This window comes from Dermacentor andersoni, chromosome 6 (assembly GCF_023375885.2).
Source record: "Dermacentor andersoni chromosome 6, qqDerAnde1_hic_scaffold, whole genome shotgun sequence".
Taxonomy (NCBI): domain Eukaryota; kingdom Metazoa; phylum Arthropoda; class Arachnida; order Ixodida; family Ixodidae; genus Dermacentor; species Dermacentor andersoni.
Window position 1 is genome coordinate 85,312,155 of NC_092819.1, and position 24,857 is coordinate 85,337,011.

At 44.2% G+C, this 24,857-nt stretch overlaps 1 protein-coding gene across 1 annotated transcript in view; it reads right to left on the minus strand.

Moving 5' to 3' along the window:
- Nucleotides 1-24,857, minus strand: part of Faf2 (Fas-associated factor 2) — a 49,703-nt gene that overhangs the window by 23,069 nt on the left and 1,777 nt on the right. Inside the window, exons 4-6 of the mRNA XM_050171236.3 lie at nucleotides 21,032-21,150; nucleotides 16,158-16,187; nucleotides 13,676-13,776 (exon numbers count right to left, since the gene is read on the minus strand). Of these exons, the coding sequence (XP_050027193.1) occupies nucleotides 13,676-13,776; nucleotides 16,158-16,187; nucleotides 21,032-21,150 (250 nt within the window). The remainder of the gene's footprint in view (nucleotides 1-13,675; nucleotides 13,777-16,157; nucleotides 16,188-21,031; nucleotides 21,151-24,857) is intronic.

Below are 24,857 nucleotides of genomic sequence, written 5' to 3' on the forward strand. Positions count from 1 at the left end.
CTTGTTTCATTCCTGTGTTTCCCATTTCATTCCATGGCCTAATGGAAGCCGATGTGCGCGCACATGCTCTCGTGCGAACATGGTCTCGCACACAGGTGCTAGGAAACATGACACGTGCCTATTCGGCAGGATAGCGGCAGCCACAGTCAAGAAAGTCTGGGAGAGTTCGCTGAGAAATAATCACTTTAAGAAAAAGGTGGTCAGTACAGTTGTGAGCGAGAAGAGCAGACCAATCAACCATGCCATCACTGCTAAGCAGGCTGCCAAAAGACACTACAGTAAAAGCTCGTTAATTCGAATTCTGTGGGGATGCTACGAAAATTCGAATTATACAAAATTCGAAATAACGAAAGTCAGAAAAAAAAATTGCTAGGTTAAGGTGCGTATATAGTTTGATGAAACGTGAGTATGTGCGCGTACACACGCTCTGTCACGTTGGTGAGAACAACAACATCTATAGTTCGAAGCACCGACGCAACCAATGTAACCAGACACAGCCAATGCAGTCTGACATGCCCGACATCGAAATAGCTCTTGCTCCATTCACGCATTCATTGCGCCGACCTACAATGCGTGGCGCGGAGAAAAAAAGGTCCCCCCGCCGCTTTGTCGATGGCTGCAGACTGCCGTTCAAAATGCATGCGGGTTGGGGTTCATTCTATGCATGCTTCAAAGACAGCAGCGCTCACAGGTATGGCGCGCATGTCTAGAGGGGATGGCACTGCGGCTGGCACGGCGCAAGTGGCCTAGCGTGACTGGCCGTAAGCAGCCCGTGCCGAAAACATCGGACCGTAAGCACGCCTTTGCACCGCCGACGCTTGCCACACGAACAAGAGCTGCGGTCTAAAATTCACTCGCAAAACACACCACAACCTGATGCAATGTTGGTCTCCGTTGTACTTTCGTAGCTGCACCAGCTGCACGCTGCTATAGGTGGCGTCCAAACATGTATCTTCCTGGGCTGGACAAGTTTTGAAGTGAGGGGAGCTCACAGTAAAATTAATTATGAAGAACGACTGAGGAATATGGAAGAAAGTTAATGGGTTGGGAGAGCATTCAAGTATTTATACAGAAATAACATTGATTCACAGTGGAGGAGAAGAACTAAGAAGCTTACTAGCAAGTACGCGGCCTGTAGGGTGGGCAACACAGCAACAAAGAATGTCAAGCAGAAAGTCAGAGAGGCTGAGATAATCTCATGGGTGGCGGCAATGGAAAAGAAACCTGCCATGAGTAACTACTTAAAAGGAAAAAACGAAATCAGGAAAGAAACAATTTATGATAACTCAAAGGGAAGCTCACTACTTTTCGAAGTGAGATCAGGATGCCTTAGAACACGCACTTATAAAGCGAGATATAAGAAGGAAGAAGCATGTGCTAGCTGCGGTAAAGCTAGGGAAACAATGGAGCATGTTTTATTAGAATATGAAGATATTTGCCCAGTGGTCGATTTAGGAATCACTGGCCTCCTTGAAGCCCTTGAGTTCAGTCACAGCAGGGGGAAAGTAAGCATGTCCGCAATAGAGATTAGCAAGAGGAGATTGGAAGATTGGTGGAAGTAGGGAAATGACAAACAACGGAGGCATACAAAAACAGAGTTCACAATAGGGGTTCAAAAACTTTGGTTATGGGAGTTCATCGTCGGTTTTTTTTTTTCATTATCTTTTTTTTTATTTTTTAACATAGGTTAGACATTATGCAATAAAATAACAAGAGCTTGGGGGCAACCCACCACCCCTTTCCAAAGGGGACGCCCATAACATCCATCCATCCAAATGACGCTTTCCTTTGAATAATGACCGCAAATCTCAAAGGCCATGGTTTTTTGGTACGGCAAGCGCCGATAAACGTCATGGCCGCCATATTTTAGACATTACCTGGTGCCACTGCTTGGCAGAACACCTCGTAGAGAAAGAGAATAGCCTCCAAGATGTAAAATGGAACAACAAAGAAAAAAAAATTGCAGCGCCACGCCCACATGTTTATCTTGAAGGTCTTGAGCGAGGGTGAGAACCGACCTGCAACAGAGGCGTTGGCCGTGCCTGGCCTGGCACAAATGCATCTCTCTCCAGTCAGGCCTAACAAAGGTCTGTAGCTGGAAAGAGCAAAGCTGCAAAGCCCGCACAACAATGCCAGCATCGCCAACGTGCTCCCATACACTAGCACACTCCTCGTCCATGATGGTGCAGAGTTCAAATTATCGGTGGCAGCATGGATTTCAGTATGAATTAGTGGGATGCATTGCACATTGCTTTCAATATATTGTTGGATGGACCACGGCAGCTACTTCGAATTATCTGAAATTTTGAATTAACGAGTTGTGAATTAACAAGCTTTCACTGTAGTCACTAGCCTCTTAACAACCAACACAGTCGACTTCGATTAATTCGAACCTGACGGGACCATCAAAATTGGTCAAATTATATGGCGAGTTGAATTGAACGAGATGCAGAAAAAGACTCGAAATATGCTGCCAATTCATTTGGCAGTACTTGCTAAAATTCTAACACATCCCTGAATAAAATGCGCACCTACTTTTTTATGGGTTTGAACTAGAAATCGAACAAGCACCCATTTTTTTAGCAAGAAAAAGGCACCATGCCTCTGATTCTAGCAACAAGAAAAAGACAAGAATCAGTTAACTCAACCTTAACAGAATGAAAACTTTTGTTGTCGCCATCGCTATCGGACTAGCAGTTTACTGCTGTCTACGAAGAAATACAACATATCATCTTCCGTACAGTCCATTGCATATCCGATTTTCCGCATTTATCAAACAACTCCGCAACAACCACAAACAAGATGGTGACCCACGCCTAGACTAACCAGCTTGCTAGTTTAGGCTGTTTCACATGGCACGATTGGGGCGAAAAAAATCGTTCTGACGCGCACGTCGCAGAGCGATTTTCGCTCACAGCTTTCACATGCGTTTGCGGCAGCGCGATAACCGTCGCAGCGATGCGCAAGGTTGCCTCCTGCTCACAAAGTATCCATGCCTGCATCGTTAAGTAAAAACAGCATGGAAACTAGCCAAATATTCGAATTTTCCTATTTTTATTCGATAATAGAATAGGTACACCATTTTTTAACGTTTAAAAGCGTTGAGACTTTACGACAGCTTGCAGATACGGTGAGTGAGGCGCTGCACAACACCGCAAGTATGAGCGTGCGGCTTGCGCGGCGTCGGTGGGGTGGTTCCGTTTAGTACACTCTAGTTTCGTTGTTACTATGGAAGCCTCAACTTTTTTTACTGGATGAGTATTTGCTTTTGCAGAAGAACAAACTACTGTTGAGTGTGCATGCATATAAGCAGATGGCGCAATTTGTAGGGATGAAGAGGTTGACGGCGGCGGCGATCAAGTGGGTACGTGCCTTATGTTGACATGGCGTCCTTCTCCCGACCTGGATAGCGTGCAGCTTCTCCTTTCAAACGAATTGTGTAAGCGAAAGAAAAAAAATGTATGAAGCTCCTAAGCTGCAAACGCTGGTGGGTACGCCCTAAACATAGCTAGAACTGACGCGCGACATTGCTCCACAGAGCTACCAACGCGCAGTGAAACACACGTTGCCCCTCCCACATCGCGCCGATCGCTGCGACTGAGCGACGGCGCAACCAACTTGTTGGAACCCAGTCGCAGAGAGCCCACAACGTCGCAGCGGTCGCTGAGCGACGGAATTCGCTGCGTCGCTGACTGAAAATCGCGCCATGTGAAACAGCCTTTTGTCCTGCGATTCCAAGAACATGTGATGTGTCTTGTTGCCGTTGGCTAAAGACAGGGACTCCGGAACATTTTTGGGAGTGGGGGAGCAAGCATTGTCGTCTTTGTATGTTGTGCCTATTATTATTCTTTTTCAATATTTGTCAATTCTTATTTATTTACATTTAATTTTATTATTTTAATAATTAGCATAATTTTAATGACATTAATTATTGTTTTAGTTCATTTTAGCCATATTAAATTTTACATATTTGCGCCCTCGCTTATTCTGCATTAGTATACACTTTAAAAATGGTTGGAAATTTCAGAAGGTACTGAAAACCTGCGCAGACTGCGCAAATGACCAAACGGGTTCGAAAGCTGCGAAAAATCGTCTTTAATATTTCTGCATTCACTCTCGCAGTGAAGGAAATGGGAACTGACACAAGTACACAAGTGTGATAGAAGTAGACAAGAAAGCAGGCACTAAGTACAAAGCTATTATCGCAGATTGAGGAGCTTCATGGCTGGCATGACAAGAGGGCGTGGGGCTGGAAAGGTTGTCAATGGAGGCCAAAGGTCGCTGTTTGTTATGCCATTCTAGACACAAACTCTTTCATAACGGCATCCAAGGGCAGTTCTGCAGCTCTCTTCTTGTGCATGCGGAGGAGGAGAAGGTGTGTCAGCCTCCTCGGCATCATTCGATTGGACAAAAATTTTTGCTCGCCTAACAGCACTGAAAGATCGCTCTCTTGAAGCAGCTGATGCAGGCACAGATAACACAAGTTACAGGTACCGGACAACCTGGTCCATCATCTTACGCATATCTGCAGACTTCCCCTGCAGAATTTGTAAAATGCTTTCACTTGCAGCCGAAAGAAGAAGAAGAGGGCTGAACTTCAGAATATGCTATTGTGCCTGACTGATAAGGTTTCCGTTCAGTAGCGTTACCAAAGGCTGGCTGCCGTGGAGCCAAGATTGGGGCAGGTAGGCTTGGTCAACGATCTGGATGATTTTTTTTACGAGTTCTTCAGGGGCTTGGTATGTACCCTGGTGTGTCATTATATTACGTTTGTATTCTGTGGTGTTTGGAAAGTTGCATGTCAGGAGTAGTCTTTCCTTTCTTGTTAGGGGGCAGTCTATGAGCTGGTCATCGATCTTTTGTGCAGGTTTTCCGCAATTGCAAAGGTTGTGGTCAGTTTTGTTGGATCTTAAGAAGTAGTTTGGAAATATACAGTGTCTGGTGATTCCCTGGCTTGTGTATTATTTTGTGGGGGAAGTGCGGTGGCATCAAGGAAATGTTTCTTATCCATTGAAATGTTGTTGTTGCCTTATGTCAATATTTCACCAATTTTTTGTGCACCTGTTTGCGTAGTTGTGATTTAACAAAGAGTTTGGTTACTTGTGTGTTGAGTGGCGTGCCTTAATTTGTGGCTTCTTAACTGGCCATCGTGCCACCGTTGTACGTCCAGTGGGTAATCGGCCTTCTGGAAAGCAGTGGACCACACAACCACCAGTTTGAAAATTTAACTACAACTCTTGTCAAAAATTTGATTTCAGCATAAACAGTCGGAAAGTTGAGGGGCCCTGCCCCCTCTGGAAAAACGGGAGGGGGGGGGGCGACCGCCCCCCCTCCTGCGCCCCCCCGCTCGGTTCCAGAGTCCCTGGCTAAAGATGTAAAATAACTTATTGTTTGAATGTACTTTCGTAGTCAGACTGAAACTGGTGAAACTGGTGCATTGGCATGATCATGCTATACGAGAACTTCTTCTGTTGCCATACATGGTCGCCATCTTGTGATGGCAATGGTGATGACTAGGCTGGCTCTCATGGTAGGCTGTTGCGAACGCAACTTTCATTTCATGTCGGACTGCCTGCATAAGCAATTTTCACAGGAACTTTCTTGGGAAAAAAAATGTGCATTAGAATCGGGTAAATAATATAACAATTCCTTCTGAGCTACCGTCCTCGCTTTAAAATCTGGGGCAAACCAAAAGCAGGAGTTTTTGAAGGGAGACGACGTATGTTCAACATATTCAATGTAACCCAAGTGCCGCCAAGACGGATTCTGCCGCTATTGGAGTCACCACTGGGGTCACCATTGGGGGCAGTCATGAGCACACTGATCAGTCAAGTTCGAATTACTTGGTGAAGGCCAATTTCAGGATAGAAATAACGCAAGTTATTGCCAATAAAAATCAATTGGTGCTGGCCAGGCCATCCAAACAAACGTAATCAAGAGAGCTTGCTGATTCATTTACCATGCAACACCATAGATTTCAGTGCGTAGTATCATTACATATTCAGAAAAGTTCTCATAACTTTGGGTTGAGTCTTCAGTGTCTTCAGAATGTGATGCAATCCTTGTTTCCTAATGAATTACTAGCTACAGTAGAGTCTTGGTGATACGATCACGTGTGATACGAATTTTTCAAAAGCCTCGGCCAAAGTCCAATAACTTACAACATGCTAAATTCCTAATGTTGTGAACAGCTTTTCGCGCCATGGCAGATGAAACGAACAATTGAACTGCTGCATGATCCCCAGTGGAGCCAGCCAGGAGCCCCGACACGCTGGTGACCCCACACTAGCTGTTGTCAGGCCGGCAGAATGGCCGCATTAATGCACCGGTCTAATTTCCGTTGTTAGAGTGGCCTACATCCCACCGCCTTGATCGCCCCCCCCCCCCCCCTCCCCCAACCTTCAAAAAAGAAAAACTTTTGCTTTGTGCAGTACCATGCAGCCTGTCGGGCATTTTCGAACACCTCGTACCTTTATCAGGAGCCGGCAATCACACGTGACACAGTCCAGCTACGTGCGCAAGATCAGCGGCATTCACCGTCATGGACAGCCTTATCTCTCTATTTCATGCCTTCCGTCGTCTTCATTGGCCCATGACAATTATAAACTTTTCTAGCTTTGCCATCGTCAGATCGCACGATACAAGATACCTTGTGCAAATCATGTCCTTATCAACATCAGGTAGCAGCTGGGATGCAGAACGAAAGCAACTAGGCAGATCTTGAAATGCCAGCCTTGAAACATGCGTAGTGAGCAGCTCACTGCAGACTAAATATGCACGAAACAAGCATGCCAGCAATTCAAATTTGCGTCAGCTGAATGCTCCGGAGCGCTCCCTGCATGCCACATGACTGCAGCAACAAATTGCAACAATAGTTTTACCTTTCGCGATCGTTTTTGTTGCTTTTATTTCTGCATGGAGCAGCACAGCGCTGCAGCTATCTGAATCTCCGATCTCGCATATACGGCGATACCAAGATGGCGGCACTGCTCCAATGGAAAGCCGTGCTCATGCGATTAGCGGTGCGATAGTAGCTCATGAAGCCCAGTTTACTTCCTGATTTCAATGGCAACCCACTAAAAAGGTGAAATTTTCTAAAATTTCGCTGCGTATTTTTCGCAAACACAGTTAAACCTCGATATAACGAAGTCGGTAAAATCAGCAATTTGATTTGCATATCGAAATTTGACCTTTTATGCAAATAAGTACAGTCGTCGATCGATCTTTAATACATGGAAAAGATCTTTAATACATGGAAAAGAGCCACAGAATTTTTCAAATTATCTGGCAATCGAAAAAAACAAATTTGAATGAGAAAACAATTCATGTTGATAAATTTTCTAGTCGGCGACGAATGATACGGTTTCGTGCCACATAACGTCAATGACATCTTCACATCGGCTGTACGAGTTAAGCGAAGCAGGCTATACTTTCGCATGCACTACACCCCAGCAGCTGATACAGTCGAACCCGGATATATCGAATTCGACGGGGATCGGAAAATAGTTCGATATAGCGAAAATTCGATATACAGATATAGGCCAAAAAAAGCACTCGCGATCATAACAAATTGTGACTTACCGTTTGGAACAGCCGCGAATCGCATAGCATGTGCACATAATATGAAAGCGCTTTATTTCATGGAAAAAAAATCACTCATTTTGGGCTGCTGGGAAATGAAGTTGAAAACACTAGACTCAATCTTCTCGAGACTGTCCAAGTGCGAGAGCCCAGTGCCTTCCATTTTGCCGCAACAGCACCGAATCAGGCTGAACGCTGACGCCAGTTCAGTGGCTGTGCACGGACGTGTTTTTTCGAAAACACAGTTGCCCTCGTCATCGCTGGAATCGCCGTCTTGAACACCAGCTATTCCGGTCACAATGTCCTCATCAGCGAGTTCGACTACCGCTTGAACTTCGCTGTCAGCGTTAATGAAGTCATCAACAGTCACTTCGGACGTGACGGCGCCGGGAAAATTGGACAAGTCGCGAAATGCGTCCTCCAAGCACTCGTCATCTAACGCTTCCGGAAATTCATCTCCCGCCACTTCAAGGCCTGCCTTGCCGAAACAGTGAAACAGTTGGCTACTGTGGCCTGCTTCACGTCACCCCAAGCGCCGGTAATCATCTGGATCGCGCTGAGCAGGTCAATCTTGAGATCGGTTCCCATGCGGAGGTTTACGAGGAGCCGTTGAATAAGTCGTTTCCGATAGCCTACCTTGAATGCCTTTATAATACCCTGGTCGAAGGGCTGCAGTCTCGCTGTGGTTTTCGGCGGGAGAAACTTCAGTTCAATGTGCCGCAGCTTGCAAGTCGTTTGATGGGCCGAACAGTTGTCTACCAGAGGCAAACTCGGCGGCCTGACTTGCCTAACTCAGCGTCCCAAGCCTGCAGCCATTCAACAAAAAGTTGACATGTCAACCAGGCCTTCCTATTACAGCCGTAGCGGACGGGAAGCTGTTTACAGTTCTTGAAGCAGCGCGGTGACTTGCTCTTCCCGATAACGAATGGCCATAGCTTGCACGAGCCGTCCATGTTAGCTGCTAGTAGCACCGACACATGCACTTTGCTCATTTTACGGCCGTGACATGAGGTTCCACGAAGAGCGAGTGTCCTATTCGGCAACATTTGCCAAAAGAGACCAGTTTCGTCTGCATTGAAGATTTCTGCAGGCGAAAACTTCGCAGTGATCTTCGGCCACTCCTCAGAAAGCTACTGCTGCATCTCCTGGCTGCTGACAGCCCCACTTTCGCCTGAAATGGCCTTTCCTACAATGCCGTGGCAGTTTTTAAACTGTTGCAGCCACCCAGTGCCACCGCAAAAGTTCTCTTCGCCAAGAGCCGTAGCAAACCATTTGGCCTTTTCGATTAACATCGGGCCATCCACGGGAATATTTTTCGCTCAGATTTCAAGAAACCCCGTATAGAGTGCCTTCTCCACTTTGTCAAAAGCAGCAGGGCGCATACGACACGCTCCCGAGCGACTTTCCTCACCTGCTTTAAGCTCGATGTCCTGCTTGTTTTTTAACGACGTACTTAAAGTACACCGCTGAATGCCAAATGTGCCTGCCACGGAGGACTTTTCTCTGTTCTCGACACGCCGGATTACCTCAAACTTTCTTGCAAAGTAAAGATTCTTCCTCTTCTGCATGTCCGCGGATGGCACAGGTCACCAGATGACCGCAATCATACATGCTACACACTGCACGTTGAAACAGGTACACACAAGAAAACGCGTGATGCGCAGATCGAGCAGTCCGAGCGGCAGTCAACGGGGCTGCGAAGAAACGACAGAGGGAAAAGAAAGAAGAGAGCGGGGAAAAAGATCGGCGGAATATGCCGTCGAAGGCGCTGTGGGCGCGATTACCGCTTCGCTATGCTTCGTTTTTTGAGCCCTCTCTGGCAGCGACCGTGCCGACCCTCACTCTCTCTTTCTTTCCCCAGGAAGCGTGCCTTGGAAACGTCGCCGCATCTCCATGCCGCGCACTCTCTCCGCTGAGCTCCAATGGCCTTGCCCAATGCACACGCCGGCGGTACAGGAGGAGCGAGAGCTCGCGCCGGTGGGGCGCAAGAAGGGGGAAAGACTCTGCGTCTCTGTCGCTAGGCGACGGCCGCGCATGCGCAGAGGAGGAGCCTGCTGACTGACTCTGCGGAAGTGTTTTCCCCTGAGGACCGGACACGAATGTCTTTGGGAAAAGCGCACCTCCCAGGGGCGCGGTGCGGCGCGGCGTTCAATATATTGAATGTCCGACAAAAATGGAATTCGATATACTACGCAATTGTCCTATACTTTTACATAGTATTTTCAAGGGGGTAATCTGTGTGTTCGACATAGCCAATAATTCGAAATATGCAGGTTCGACTGTAGCGTCGCCCGCACTGGGACGACGCTATCAGGAAAAGCGCCGGCAGTGGGCAGCGAATGCTTCGTCTGCCTCTCGCTCCAACGCATCACGGATACTCGAGATTAGACAACATCCAATACTAAACGCACGGAAAGATAGCTTACATGGTGCCATGCCACCTTGGCATGCCCCCTCTTTGCACATGTGGCAAATTGCCCCTAAAGCAGGGTATGCAGCTGCGTATGCGCTCAGCCACGCTTACAGCCATGTGCTGCCACCGCAGAGATGCGCCAGATATCAAGGCACGCGCCAACTTACCGCCCCCTCGTGCACGCTTGATCGTGTTACCGCGAGCTCGCTCCCCTCCCTCTTTTCCCCTTTGCTCATGCAGGAAGGTGCGACTCGTGAAGCCACCATTTTTCTTATCTCAACCTCGCACACTTTCACTCATACCTATAGTACACTATGCATGGGGCGCAATAGGATCTTATCACAACTTGGACTTTATACAGAACATGATGCGCCTCCACTTCGGCGGTTGCTCCTCACGCAGCGTACGATTTGAGAGGCGTGTTTGCAAGCAGCCACTTGTAATTCAATCATTTTACTATCTGCTTCCACAGAAGTTTCCATTTATTGTCTCGGTATTCCTTTGCAGCGGCAATGAAATTTCGTTCTATTGAAATTTCATACAAACACACTTCGTTATATTGAGATTTTAAATACATCGTGTTCTATAGACAAAAAGTTATGAAAAGTTAAATACTTCGTTATACCGAGAATTTCGCAATATCGAAGTTCATTATATTGAGGGTTTAACTGTATTTCACCATCAGATAAAGAAAGGTCTTAGGATTGCTGAAAGAAAAAAGTAAAGAATCAGAAATTTTGAGCAAGTTGCACATTCCATTACCGCATCTCTCCTTAATTTCCTGATTTTCTTACGTTTCTGGGCGATACAAATTTCGGGTGCTACAAATATTTGTGCCATCCCGAGATATTGGTGTCATTGAGGTTCTACTGCGTATCCCAGCAGATTCTGTCTAAATGTCATGTCATCAGGAGGTGCTGGCGTGGAAACTGCAAGCCCCCCCTTTTTTTTTCGTTTTTGTCTGGCTTAGCAAGATGCTCATGGTAAGACTGACATCTTTAGTATCCCAGAATTCAGCTTAACATTCCTCTTTGGTGTCCCTTGAACATGCACCTGCATCAAAGTACACATATTTGAAGACAAGCGTTATAGAAAGTTAGCACATTCCTACACTTGCCACCAGTATTTATTCCAGCATTTAGACCAGAGGGTTTGGACATTTAACAAAAGAACAAAACAAAGTCACAAGTCAGAAATGTAATGTCAGCATCCTCAAAGGGCCCCTCGCCAGGACATACAGCAAACTTTGATTATATGCTGGAAATCGTTATGTGTCCTCTAGGGAACATACTACAGCAAGAATTTTTCAAATTGGGTAATTAAATAGCCGAGATAGAAATATTTCAGTGCCGCAAACCCACGATTTTGAGAGATGTGCATCAACACCAACCCAAACACTCTCTCCACTTGCCCCCAGTGAAATTCCTGCCCTACATTCTCCCACACCGGCGCTGGACGATCGCGTGACGCATACGTCACAGGCCCCACCTTCATTCTTTTGTCTTTCTTTTCACCTCACTTTCTTTCTGCACGGCACGCTTCCGCTGGCGGTGTTGCGTGCGAGCAGTTGTGTTTGTCTAGTTTTGCCCGATTTTGCGTGCTGTACACTTGAACACGACTAGCAGTATAAGTCAGTGCTACACGAACACTGAGGCAGACACAAGCAGATCACAGAGCATGATCGCAAGCTGGAACACGGTAGAAAATGACAGTTTTACTCTCTGCGTGCACGACTGCACAACATGGGACATGGAACAAGCAGATGAAATGGAAGTACATCTCTCTTGCTACGATGCGAAGTAAAACAATGACATACAGACATTCAGTTTGTAGTTTTTATTATTTTTTAAGCTTTAATTTGTCTATTAAAGCAATAGATCTAATCAATAACTGCTGTCACCTAGAATAATTCTCAAAGTCACGTGTCACTATAAGCCATGTCACAGCACTTCCATGCACATACGCGACAGACGTCGACTCTCCAGCTGGGAGCCCGACACTCGCGAGGGGAAGGGCAAATGGCGTCTGGTTTGAAATTTAAGCTCTTTGTGCGGCACATTCTTTGCAGACACGATCGTTAACGTGCATTGTATTCACTCAGCTTGTTATCTCAAGATGGCCAGACCTGGTGAGGGGCCCTTTAAGATTGCTGTAGCCCCTGAGCCACCACAATCAATCATCTGGTGGTTGAAAAGAACCATTCTTCACCATGAAAGCTTCCATCACAACTAAGTACAGTGATGGATACCATCCATATTTTTTTTTAGCAAATATCAGCATGGTTTTAGGTCTGGTCGTTCTTGTTCAACACAGCTCCTAGAATTCAGCCACGATCTTTTTCATTCATTCAATCTTGGTGTACAGACTGACTGTATATTTCTAGATTTTAGAAAGGCATTTGATTCTGTTCCCCATGTTTTACTGTTGTATAAGCTATCATCCCTCGGTATCTCTCCTTCATTGCTTGATTGGATTAAATGTTATCTACAAGAACGCATGCAACGTGTTGTAATTAATGGCTCACAATCTGATTATGTTGATGTTACATCGGGAGTTCCCCAGGGATCTGTTTTAGGGCCATTGCTGTTTTTGGCCTACATCAATGACATTGCTCAGGTTGTGTCATGCAAAGTGCATCTGTATGCGGATGATTGTGTGATTTATCACTGCATTAGGTCTGCCACTGACCACGAGTGTTTGCAACGCAATTTAGACTGTATAACATGCTGGTGTGTTAGGTGGCAAATGTCTTTGAACCCCAGTAAGTGTCAGTACGTGTTCTTTACACGTGAACAAAATCCATATCTACTTCATTATACATTAGACAATGCCCAGCTATGGCGAGTAACTCAGTATAAGTATCTTGGTGTTTATTTCTCATCGAATTTAACTTGGACTAAGCACGCTGAATATGTTACAGCGAAAGCCTGTAAAATGCTAAATTTTGTTAAACGCAACTTCCGGTTAGCTCCTCCCAAAATTAAAGAACTACTCTATTTTTCGAACGTAAGACCCATATTAGAGTATGCCTGTATGGCCTAGGACCCGCAAACCAAAACTCTGTCTAATACGTATGCTCGAGCATGTACAAAACCGCGCAGCCCGTTTTGTCTGTAATAACTATGACTTTACTTCTAGTATTACAGCACTTAAGGATAACTTGGGGTGGGAATTATTAAGCACACGCAGACAAAACATGAGGTTGGAAATGCTTTTTAAAATTTATTTCGGCATGGTTAAAATAGATAGAGAAACTTACCTTTTACCTCCTCATTTCTTATCTCACAAAAGTGACCACTATTTAAAAATAAGAGAACTTATTTGTAGAACAAACGTCTTCAAGCATTCATTTTTTCCACACACAATATCACAGTGGAATCAGCTACCGCAGGAAATTGCTGATTGTCGCACTGAAGCATCGTTCAGAGCATTTCTGCTGAACTTATAGCGGCGTGAATTTTTCTATTGTTGTGTTATTTTTTGGTTGACCAGTTCTGTATTTTGTCAAGCTTATGTACAGTGTGTATTCCCCCCTGCAATAATGCCTTCCAGCGCTGCCGGTACTTGAAATAAATAAATAAATAAATATAGGCACCTTCCATTCACCTTTTCCTAAGATGAATTGCTTCATTTCACGCATGAAGCCAACGAAGAAAGAATGATACACAAACCCAGACTCACCTGGCTGTATGTGCCCTGATAAAAGACTGGATGATTGCTCCCATATCTGGTCTCAAAGCTTTGGATAAAGTTCAATACATCAGCCAGGGGATCTGTGCCCACTGCAAGGGGAAGGGATAGGCAGTGAACAACATGGGAGGCTCTAAGTCTGCTTTTTCTTCCTAGTTGAGCATTGGACTGAGTGGTTCAAAAAAGTGAAGAAAGGGGCTAGTTGGTGGCTTTTCTTACTCTCTTCTTGCACTACGTACGAAAAGATGAAAAACTTGTAATCTGTTGGACTGGCTTGTCCGAGCAAGATAAGCAAGATCCATGTGTTCCCCTTTCTTGCTCTTTCCTTTTCGATCTGATTTTTATCATTTACACATACATGACCTGACACCAATCAACCATGGTTGTGTTGCATTGAGTTCTAAAATAAAACTCCTATCACTATGTTTGTACAGGTGTTCACTGACAAAATTTAAGAGTTGGTAGTTTGCATTTCGTCCTTCCACCTTGTGGTCTTTGAGTCTTTCGGTGTTAAAACTCAGCGCAACATAATCATAAATGTGCACCAACTAGCCCTGCTCATTGCTTCACTAAACTAATAAACCAGTTGTAAGTTTGTGCACCATTCATTTGTCGGTGTTTTCCTGTCTCAGTCCTTTTGTACATAAGTACAACAAGAAGGTATGAGCTGAGTGGTATTAATAGGAAGTGTAAGCTCCACTAAGTGATTGGATGATTGATTAACTGAGTTTAATCACTCAAGGCAATGCAGGGCTACCATAGCGGAGACACTGTCTATAGCGGAGGACACATAGTCAGTACTGACTACTACTTCTGTTTTTTTTTACGAGCAACCGAATTTCAGTACATGGGCACTTAAAATTTAAGAGTTCCAAACAAAGCTTGCTCCATCCATCCATTACATAATGTGGCGTGCATGCATTGCCACGCCACGATTCATACATTTTTTAATTATTACAGAATACATTTACCACAGGAAACAGTTCGCTGCAATAGCAGTGAATGGTTCAAATCAGGATTTTTTTGTCGCAGCAAATGTATTCAAGAGTTTAAGGAATCATTGGAGTCTGCTGAATATAAAGTTTCAATCATATCAAGATGTGGCTGTTGCAACCGAGAGCCAAACTTGCAATCTTGCGCTCAGATGCAGAAGGCCGTGGCCACTGAACCACTACAGCCGGTAAAATCTAGATTGGCTCAAACTCCAATTATGCAACTCAATTGCATGCGTAAAGTATGTATGCCCTCGTTAGGCAACAGCCAAACTGATTTGATTGAAACTTGCATTAGCTTGTACCACTTTGCTGCACATTCAAATAAGACAAATTCCAGTTGTTGTTGAAGCAAATGGTCTAGCCTAAACATAGACGCAAATTGCTCAGTTGGCAGTAGTTGCCCAGAACTGTGCTCAAGCTACAGTTTTGACTGATAAGTGCGACGGAGACTGTCTTTCCTTCATTTTAAAGCTTTTTATGAAAGAGGCAATCCTTTTTCTTCTTTCTCCCACAATTTTTAGACAACTGGAGATTCAAAACGTTTCATTAGTGTGCCCTCAGCAACTTCAGGTTAACACTGTGAACTTCATATTGCACTGTTGCAGTTAGGTTCTCAATAAGATTGCATGTTTTAATAACAGGCTTTTCTGCTTGCATTATCAGCAGCAAAGACTGAAGCAAGCAACAGTCAACTGATAGGGCACTATCCTCGCCATTCCTAAAGCTAGAGGTGAGACACTGGTGAACTGTTATCATGCCCTTTTCCTCCACAAATGTTTGTCTTGTTCAAATAGTATCTGGAAGCAAACTCAAAGGATAACGATTCCAAAGTTCTCAAGACTGTTACCCACAGCCCTTATTCAGAAAACTCCAACAACATTCACAACAGTCTAGCTACAGAAGAGACAAGCGCACATGCCCACCATGAGAACCCACATGAGCTTTACAAATGTCATGGCTGCAAAGTAATGTTAGAATGGTATTCGCTGAATCTCATGTCATGGCTGAAGTGAATTTGGCATTTATACATGCATCATGATACACTTCAAAGCAATCGCTCGTGTTCACGTCAAATCGACATTGTACAATGCTACCAATTTTGTGCATGCAAACTATGTATGCCTACCTCGCCACTGACTTGACAACATTCACGGAGCCTCATATGTATACAGTTTGCATGTCTTGCAAGCGAGCATTTACCTAACAGCGACAATTCCCTGAAAGCATTCACCAGCAAAAACTAAAACTATGTACAGTTGGTAACACGACAGCAAAGCTCAAAGTACAAACAGCAATCGGGGCACAAAATTCCTGCTCAACATAGTTCCAGAACTCAATTTGTTGCAAAACAGTATTGCCGCCAATTTCAGAATTTCCAACTGCTTAGGTCCGCACAGCACAATATCCATTTAAAAAAGATGAATAAGCTTAAAGAAAACAAGAAACTGAAGTAGCCTGTTGTCAGCTACAATACTTACATCTTCTTGGTCCTGGCCAAATGATGCTCCCTGAAAAAAAAAAAATAACAGAAATGCTGCACTCAAGACTGAGAAGAGAGTTAGGTTGGTGAAGGCCTAACAGAAAGGCATGTAGATTTCCAGTTTAGTGTTTTCTGCATTAGGAAAACAGGAATGGTAGCTGCTAAAGACCGAACTTCAACTGACTCTTCATAAAGTACCAAGTCAAATGCATATTACCTATTTGCTCTGGCTTTTATTGAAACTGTGACATCGGACAATGCAGGTCACTGCATTACAACACAGGCATCTACTGTACTTACAACAGCACAAGACTGCATAAGTAATGGCTGTCATAAAATCTCAAGTCAAAACTAGCTACAGATCATGTTTGCAGATCGACCACACTGTATAGCATTCTGGCTTAAATAACATCCTCATTCTGCATTAACTACAGGCTATCGACTGAGAACTAGTATTTCCAACACACCCTGCCACGGCTGTGGTGTTGCCAATTCCTTAATGGACAGCAATCAATAATTACATTCACGGGGTCTAATGCATAGGTCGGCAGATTAAGGAAATACACACTCATACTGACTCAGCAATATTTTTACAGGCCATGTACTCACTCACACTCATGTGCGCTCCCACTCGTTGGCCCTCCCTCACATTCCTAATCACACTCACCCACTCTCACTTGCGTTCACAGTCATTCACATTTACCCGCACTCACTCCCACTCATACACGTGTCCACCCCCGCTCACCAGCACTAATTCACATACATACTCATGTTTACTCACATTTGCCAACGGTCACCCGTTTTTACGGTCGCACGTACTCAAAATCGCTATCACTGACTTTCACGTTCTGAAAGTCAGTCATGATGAAAGTCAGTGAAATTGATTGTGAAGTGATTGAAAGTCAGTGAAATTTACTGGCACTCACTCCCATTCATACTCTCGTCCACTCACAATCCTTCATCATTCACTATCGCTTTATCTGACTCCTGTGATATGTTTGTGGAGTGGGTACGAGTCAGTGCACTCGTGAGTGACTATGCCAACCTATGGTTTCAAGACCCACAGCCACATTTTGGCTATGAGCGGTGCTGCACTGGAGGGCTCAAGAATAGGTGCGCCCGACTCGTCAATGCATGGAAACATCCTGGCAAACTTAATACCCATGCCATATGGGCTTAAAGGGACTCTAAAGGCAAATATTAAGTCCAGCTAAAGTGATAGATTAGTGCTTGAGAATCTATAAGGCGTCAATATTATCACGAACAGAGCCTTAATAATCGAGAAATAGAGGTGAATGCAGGACATGGTCTGAGACTCCCCCGGGACATTCAAGTTCTTGCCCCATGACTAAAGCACTCCTCAGTTAAATTCTGTCACTAGTACTCAGCCATTCGTGGCAAAAAACATCCTTGTATTGTAAGATGAAATAAAATGCTACTTGTCCAGTTCCATTTCATTTTTTAGAAAAAAGAACTACTTGAAATTACCCTTGACAACGATGCAAGCGGTCGAAAGGTTTCATTTTCGCTCGACTCCACGCCGCCCACACTTTCACATTTCATCAGTTTTGTTATCACGTAGTGCTGCACTGGTTTTGCTGGCTCACGAAACTTGCACAAACTGCCAGTAGCACAGAATTTAACTTCCATGTGGAGTTGTGGGATGCCTGAACTGTCTACGCCACTTGAACAAAAAGCCGCTACAGTGGCGAATCCACCGCTCTGTCTTGGCTCGGTACGGCCGTCTGTCGGGCGCCATTTTACTCACCAATGGCATCAAAGGGTGGTGATGGCGTATGCAACGTCACCACTCCCCCAGTTGGGTGGAGAGAGATTTGTATTTCGAAAAAAGCATTCGGACCCTTCAGATGCAATTTTCTTGTAAAGTAAGTCTTTCCTTGGCGCGAAACAAGCATTGCGAGGTTTCTGGAATAGTATTTAAACAGTCCACGTCGACTTAGTATTTGCCTTTAGTGTCCCTTTAGAAGATGACATTAACTGCTTAACTCCCTTAGGTTTAATGCCATTCAGGTGGTGTCACATGGGCATATACTTAATGCCACTTGCAGCTTAGTGTGTTCTCCCAACTCAGCCATCAGATGCCTACTCTCACTCTCAATGTTGGCGTTAACAGTGATGGCTGCCCACAGAAAGCATATTTTATTTGCCAAGTAAACTGAAATTTTTTTACATAAAATTGGCCCACTAATGTTTTAAGTGGCCTCTCTAGCACTTCTACCAGCTTGCCGCAACTTAAAAAGCACCTTGCCGCAGGTGGGGAACGATCCCACAACCTTTGCATTGGGATCGCAGGTGGGATCATTCCCCACCTGCGGCAAGTTCTTTTATCATCCACTTTCATTTCCATTAATTTATCGTTTCTTTATTTCATTTATTAAGCACAAGTAACTTCCCCTATGTTGTCCTTGGTGTCAGTGTTTGTTGACTTATCATATGATTAATAAAAATTGGGCCCCTCGGTTAACCCCGTTTCTTCTCGTATAATACTATACTAGCCACTTAGTCAACGTTTAGCCAATGTGGCAACTCTAGCTTGTGTCAAACATCCAGAATTAACATTGAAGCTAGGAGAGGTGCAGTAGTGCAGGGCTCATATTAATTTCGAGCATCTCAGTTTCTTTAACCCCTTCAAGGACGAAATGAAAAAAGAAAATTTGCAAATAACACGAAATTAATTTGTTCGTGCAAATGATATTGATGATGACATAAAGCAAGACCACAGAAAAAGTATTTGTAAGAAAAGTGAATTTTACTTCGAAACATATTTTTTTACAATGTAGCAAAGGTGGGCTTGGCTGCATAAATGTTCGTGTATGCTCCCAAGATCAAGTGCAAATGATTCTGAAGCAAGACCATTAAACAAAAAATTTTGTCAAGAAGATGAAGTTTCTTAAGAAAAAGAAATATATTTTACACTGCAACGAAGGTAGGCTTCACTGCACATAAGTGAGTCTATGCTCCCAAAGTCTATCTTCAACAGCTCCTTGCGCCATCTGATGTCATCAACAAGCACAAAATAAAGCACACCGCCTGGAAGAAGTGCAGAGCTACACAGGAGCTCAAATCGCCTTCGGGGCTGCACGAAAAAAAAAAAAAAAAAAAGTGCTGGATGAGTTCGATCGAAGAAACGCACGAGCGAGAGCTCTCCACAAAAGATTCCGTAGTGCCAGGGACGTGGTCTATGTGGACGCGGCGGAGTACGCAAATGGACAGAGTATGTCGATAGTTGCTACAAGTCTAGAGGGTGACTGTAGAGTTAGTGGGACGGTAAAAACATGGAAGGCAGAGGTGGCGGAGGAAGCTGCCTTAGCACTGGCAATAGCCTCCACGGAAGCTAACATCGTAGTAAGTGACTGCAAGACAGCCGTCAAGAACTATGCAAAAGGAAGAATCTCGCCGGAAGCACTGAGAATTTTAAACAACTTTCGTGAAGATTGCGACATTCACATTATATGGGCACCCGCACACTCCTGCCTTCCCGGGAACAAAATAGCGCACAACCTGGCTCGAGAACTGACAGGCCGAGCAGGTGAGACGCAACAAATACTGGGAACGAAGAGAGACCGGATGACCAGCTTTAACGAGATCACCAAACACTATAAATTGGGAAGGGCCCATTTTCCCCCGGCACACTCCTCGTTCAATAGACGGCAAGCGACGGCATGGCGCCTCTTACAAACAGATACATATCCGAACCCGGTGGCCTACCACCGCTACTACCCGGACCTGTACACGGATAGATGTAGATTCTGTGAAGAAAGGGCGGACCTACAACATATGGTTTGGGCTTGTCCTCGTACACCCATACAGAATAAAATAATTAAGACCAGAGAGCAGTGGGAGACTGTGTTGCTCAGCTGTGCACCGGAAGACCAACTCAAGGCAATCCAGCAGGCCGAAGATGCCGCCAGGGCCCAAGGGCTCAAGGCTGTCATTTAGGTAGAGGCCTGGGTCTCAAATCCGCTGTGCACAAATAAAGTTTATTCCTCCTCCTGGATGAGTTGACCTTGTCACTCACCTTATTATAAATTACGCTAGATGAGCTGAGCACCTCTTCCCTCTTTAAAGGGTTAACGCAGGCCTAAATTTAAGCGCATGAGTGTTTTAGCATGTTGCCTCCGTCAAAACTCGACCAGGAATCGAACTTGTGACCTCATGCTTAGCAGCAGAATGCCATGGCCACTGAGCCACTAATTTGAAAAAGGTTAGCCAGTGCCGCTTACAGGCACCGGCACTGCCTGAATACCATGTAACAAAACATATTTCAAGGTCTCACAGAAGTGCAACAAGCATAGCAATCCAAACATTTCGAAAAATTCCTTCACAGATGCCCGCCTGACACCTGATACAACAAAGACAGCAAGGATACATACATAAGCGAGTTCTCACACCACTCAGAAGTACTAGAGGTCTGTTAGCTGGCTCGCAGCCTGGCTGTTATTAGCGAAGGCCCCCACGCAGGATGCGCTACCCTACCACAGCGTCAGCTTTTGCCGCCACAGCTGTAAACTCCTAGCTGACCCTCAATGTGGAGCCGGTGTGATGTGACGCAAGAAACAAAAACTATGAACTACTCCTTTACAAACCCATCATATAAGCAGTGCATCTAAAGAGATATGCACAAGGTAACTTTTTTTATAATCATTGATCATTATGTTTTAAAGCAAGTCCAGGGTTTCATCGCACGTGTTGCATTCCCATTTGATACTGACCACGCCATCGCACACCCACCTTAGTCACACGAAAACATTGTGGAACTCCCCTACACAGCTTCGCTGTGAAGGTCACAATATTCATGCCCTTGTAGAGGAACAAGTGCAAGAACACATAAAGACAAGCCATCTCACTTACATGCATATCGCATGATGCTTAACAAGGTGCTGTAGACGAAGCAAAAGGGGAAGGTGATGACGAATTTGCCCCATCCCAGAAGACCACTGGGCCGCCAGCTCTGGACAGAGTAGAAGAACCTGTGAGGTGAAGACACATCATAAAGCATGGCTGATGGTCCAACTGGTAACTCACCGCACCATTCTTTTTTTCAGGCTTATCGTTCTAAAAAAATATTGCAAATGAGAATACAGTTAAATCTCAATATACTGTACTTCAATATAACGAAATTCTCGATATAACGAAGTATTTAGCTTTTCATAGCCTCTTGTTCATAGAACACCATGTATTTAGAACCTCAATATAACTATGTGTGTTTGTATGCAATTTCAATGTAACGAAATTTCGCTTCCACCGCAAAGGTATGCCGAGAAAATAAATGGAAACTTCCACAGATGCAGATGATCAATGATTGAATTACAAGCGGCTGCTTGCAAACGCACCTCTCAAATCACGCGCAGCATGACTAGAGTGACCGCCGAAGAGGAGCCTCATCAAGTTCAAGTACGATAAGATCCTATCGTGCCCCACACACCGTGTGCTTCAGGTGAGAGTGAAAGTGTGCGAGGGTGAGACAAGAAAGATGGTGGCTTCACGAGTGCCGTCTTCCCGCACGAGCAAAGGGAAAGAGGGGGAGGGGAGCAAGCTTGCAGTAACGCGATGAAGCGCCCAAGGGACGGGGTCGCGATTTCTGGCGCGTGTCTCAGCCCTGGCTGCGCATGGCTGCAAGCATGGCTGAGTGCATAGGCAACTGCGCACCCTAATTTAGAAGTAATCTGCCACGTGTGGAAACAGTGGGCATGCCAAGACGGTGTGGCATCAAGTAAGCTGTCTTTACACGCATTTAGTATTGCAGGTTGTGTAATCTCGAGTTTCGTTGACTCATTGGAGCAAGAAGCTGACGAAGCATTTGCTCCTTGCTGCCGGCGCTGTTCCTGATAGCGTCATCACAGTGCGGGCGACACTACATCCACTGCGGGGATGGAGTGCACACGAAGGCATGGCTGGCTTTGCTTAATTCGTACTGCTGATGTGAAGATACTGTCGACATGGTATGGAACCGTATTATTCTTTGCAGACTGCCGAATTCATCAAAATGAGTTGTTTTCTCATTCAAATTTACTTTTTTTCGATTGCCCAATAATTCAGAGAATTCTGCGGCCCCTTTCCGTGTAAGAAAAATCAATCAGTGACTGCACTTAATTGCATAAAAGGTCGAATTCCAATACAAAGAAATTTCTATATAACAAAGCAAACTGCTGATTTTACCTACTTCGTTACATAGAGGTTTAACTTTAGTTGCATCGTTTAAGGCAAATATTGCAGACCTACCCCCTTATGAGCCACAAGGAAGAGCTACTATAACAGTGAAAACAATAGCCGTAGCAAACAATGTCAGCACCTGATACAATACTGCTGAGTGAAGGCCTGGTAACTTAGTACCACTTGATATCAAAGTGGCTAATGACACTTCATTTTCAATAAAAGGTATTTGCCTCTCTAAGCTACGATGACACATATGCAAATACTGTCATTGTCTAGCTGATGAATTTTTATAAGATTTAACTGGTTTGCTTCCATCTATATGTGTTGACATAGCTGTAGCACCATTTCCTACCCGTTTTCTTCTTTCCACCTTTGACAATGTACTGTGACTGTCTCGGGCTTTACACTGCATTAAATTCACGTTGTAGTAAACATTTCAAATGCAAACTGAATATTTTTTTCTATTACTTCATTGATACAGTGGTGTTCAGTTGTAACAAGCTCAGATCAAGTGATTTAAGCCCTATATCAATCTACTGAAACTCTGAGCAAACATAATCATTGCAAAACACATTGTTTATATATAAAATTCTGAGAATGGGCACTCATGAACCCAACAAATGTCGCAAGGGCTTTTCTCTTCAGTATTTACAATAAGCAAACAGAAATAAGTATATTAAGCAAACATTTTGTGTATCAGCAAGGCATGACCATACAAAAGAAATTAGGGAGCACAAATGTAGCCTTGACATATTCAAGTTCTCATTCTTTCCCCGTACTATTAGTGCTTGTAATGAGCTCCCTGTGGAGATATTTTTGATTCCTTGCTTCATTAGTGCAATTGAGTGTTCGTTAAGCCACACGTCCATTTCTACTGCACTTTGTCCCGAATCTATTCTATTATGTCAATGTTGTTCTCTTTTCTTTTGGTGCTTGTCCTCTTTCTTCGAAGACATTTTCATATAGGTTGTTTTCAGTACAGCTGACCCTAGTTCCCGATGTTTGTACCTGCTTTGTTTAGAGCACAGCTCTTAGGCGCCCATTCCTGCAGCGAATGTCCACGTAACCAAACGAGCGAGCACAGCGAAGGACTATAGCTAACACAGAGTGCAGCGGCAAATGAAGGGCGGCGATAGCAAAGAGAGCGTGAGGAGGAGGGTGCAGCAGAACCATGAGATGGAAAGCGGAGAAGGAGGGTGTGGAGAAAGTGTGAGAAGAAAAGCTTAGTGCCATGCGAGACGGGTTCTGCGGCACGTCCTTCCTCTTCACAACCACAAACACTCTCTCTGCAGCGACGATGACTACGAGATGGCACCAGAGTAGCGTGCATCATCTGGGAGGTCTATCTGCGGCGGCGACTGTCACGGCAAATTTGCTCCGTTTGTGACGTGCCGCAGAAGACAGATTGTTCGCGCCAGCCAATATATTGAAAAATGAAAACACACATAGAGTTGCACTCAAATTTTGCATTAGAGAGTATCGTAACCATCTATTAACTTTTTTCTTTTGACCTCCTACAACAATGCCTTTGGGCGATGTAGGTACTAATATATAACTAAATAAGTAAGCATGTCTACCTTAATTTATATAAGTAGCACTTCTTTGCAAAGATGATAATCCTACTCTTTATTGGCCAATATGTGCTTAGGCTTGTGCTTTGCTGAAGCGAAAATCATGTGATCAAGAGAAAAATTAGCAAATATGTGTGGCTTTATCACAGAATGCTAAAAAAAGAAATCTGTGTATTACAGTGGTTTGTGAAAAAAAAAATTATTTAAAGCCAGACTGTGCACGTAAAGGTACTTATTTTCTAAATACTTATTACATGAATCAATATTTTAAGACATATTAAAAATATAAAGATAAACATTTTAACATTATACAATACCACCTGTATAAAACACTAGAATATCAAATGTATCTTCATGCATCTTGAGCTTTGTTACAGGTGGGCTCAACTGCACACAATTCGAGTATAAGTTATTGTTTTGAATACAGTGAAGGCTTATTAATTTAAATTAGCTTATCATTCTGCAACATTGCTTACAAACTCCTCTGTGGCACCACCAACTGGCTTGCTTCCTTTCTGGTCGTCTCTATATTTCTCCCTTGTGCCATAAAACACCACACATCACCATCATCATCATCTATATTTCTCATATTATTCAAAACACTACTGTTACCTACATTGCACTGCTTATATTGCAGGTTGGCCGCTGCAACCATTAGATTGTGAATGCTATTTTCAACTGAATGTCATCACCCTGCAACAACCCACCAACAGAAACCAACAATTTGCATGTCATCATCTTGCTCAATATTGTGTCTCCTTTGCAATAGAGGGTATGATGTTAGAGCAATAGGTGTGAGTAAGCCAACCTGGAAAGCCAATTTCCATGAAAACACTTTTTTCTTTTTTCTTGTATATCATCCACCAAACCACTACTCTTACAGTGAAACTGGCAGACTATTTACTCATTTCTTACTGGAATAATGCAACCCAAATGAGTAGCAGTACACA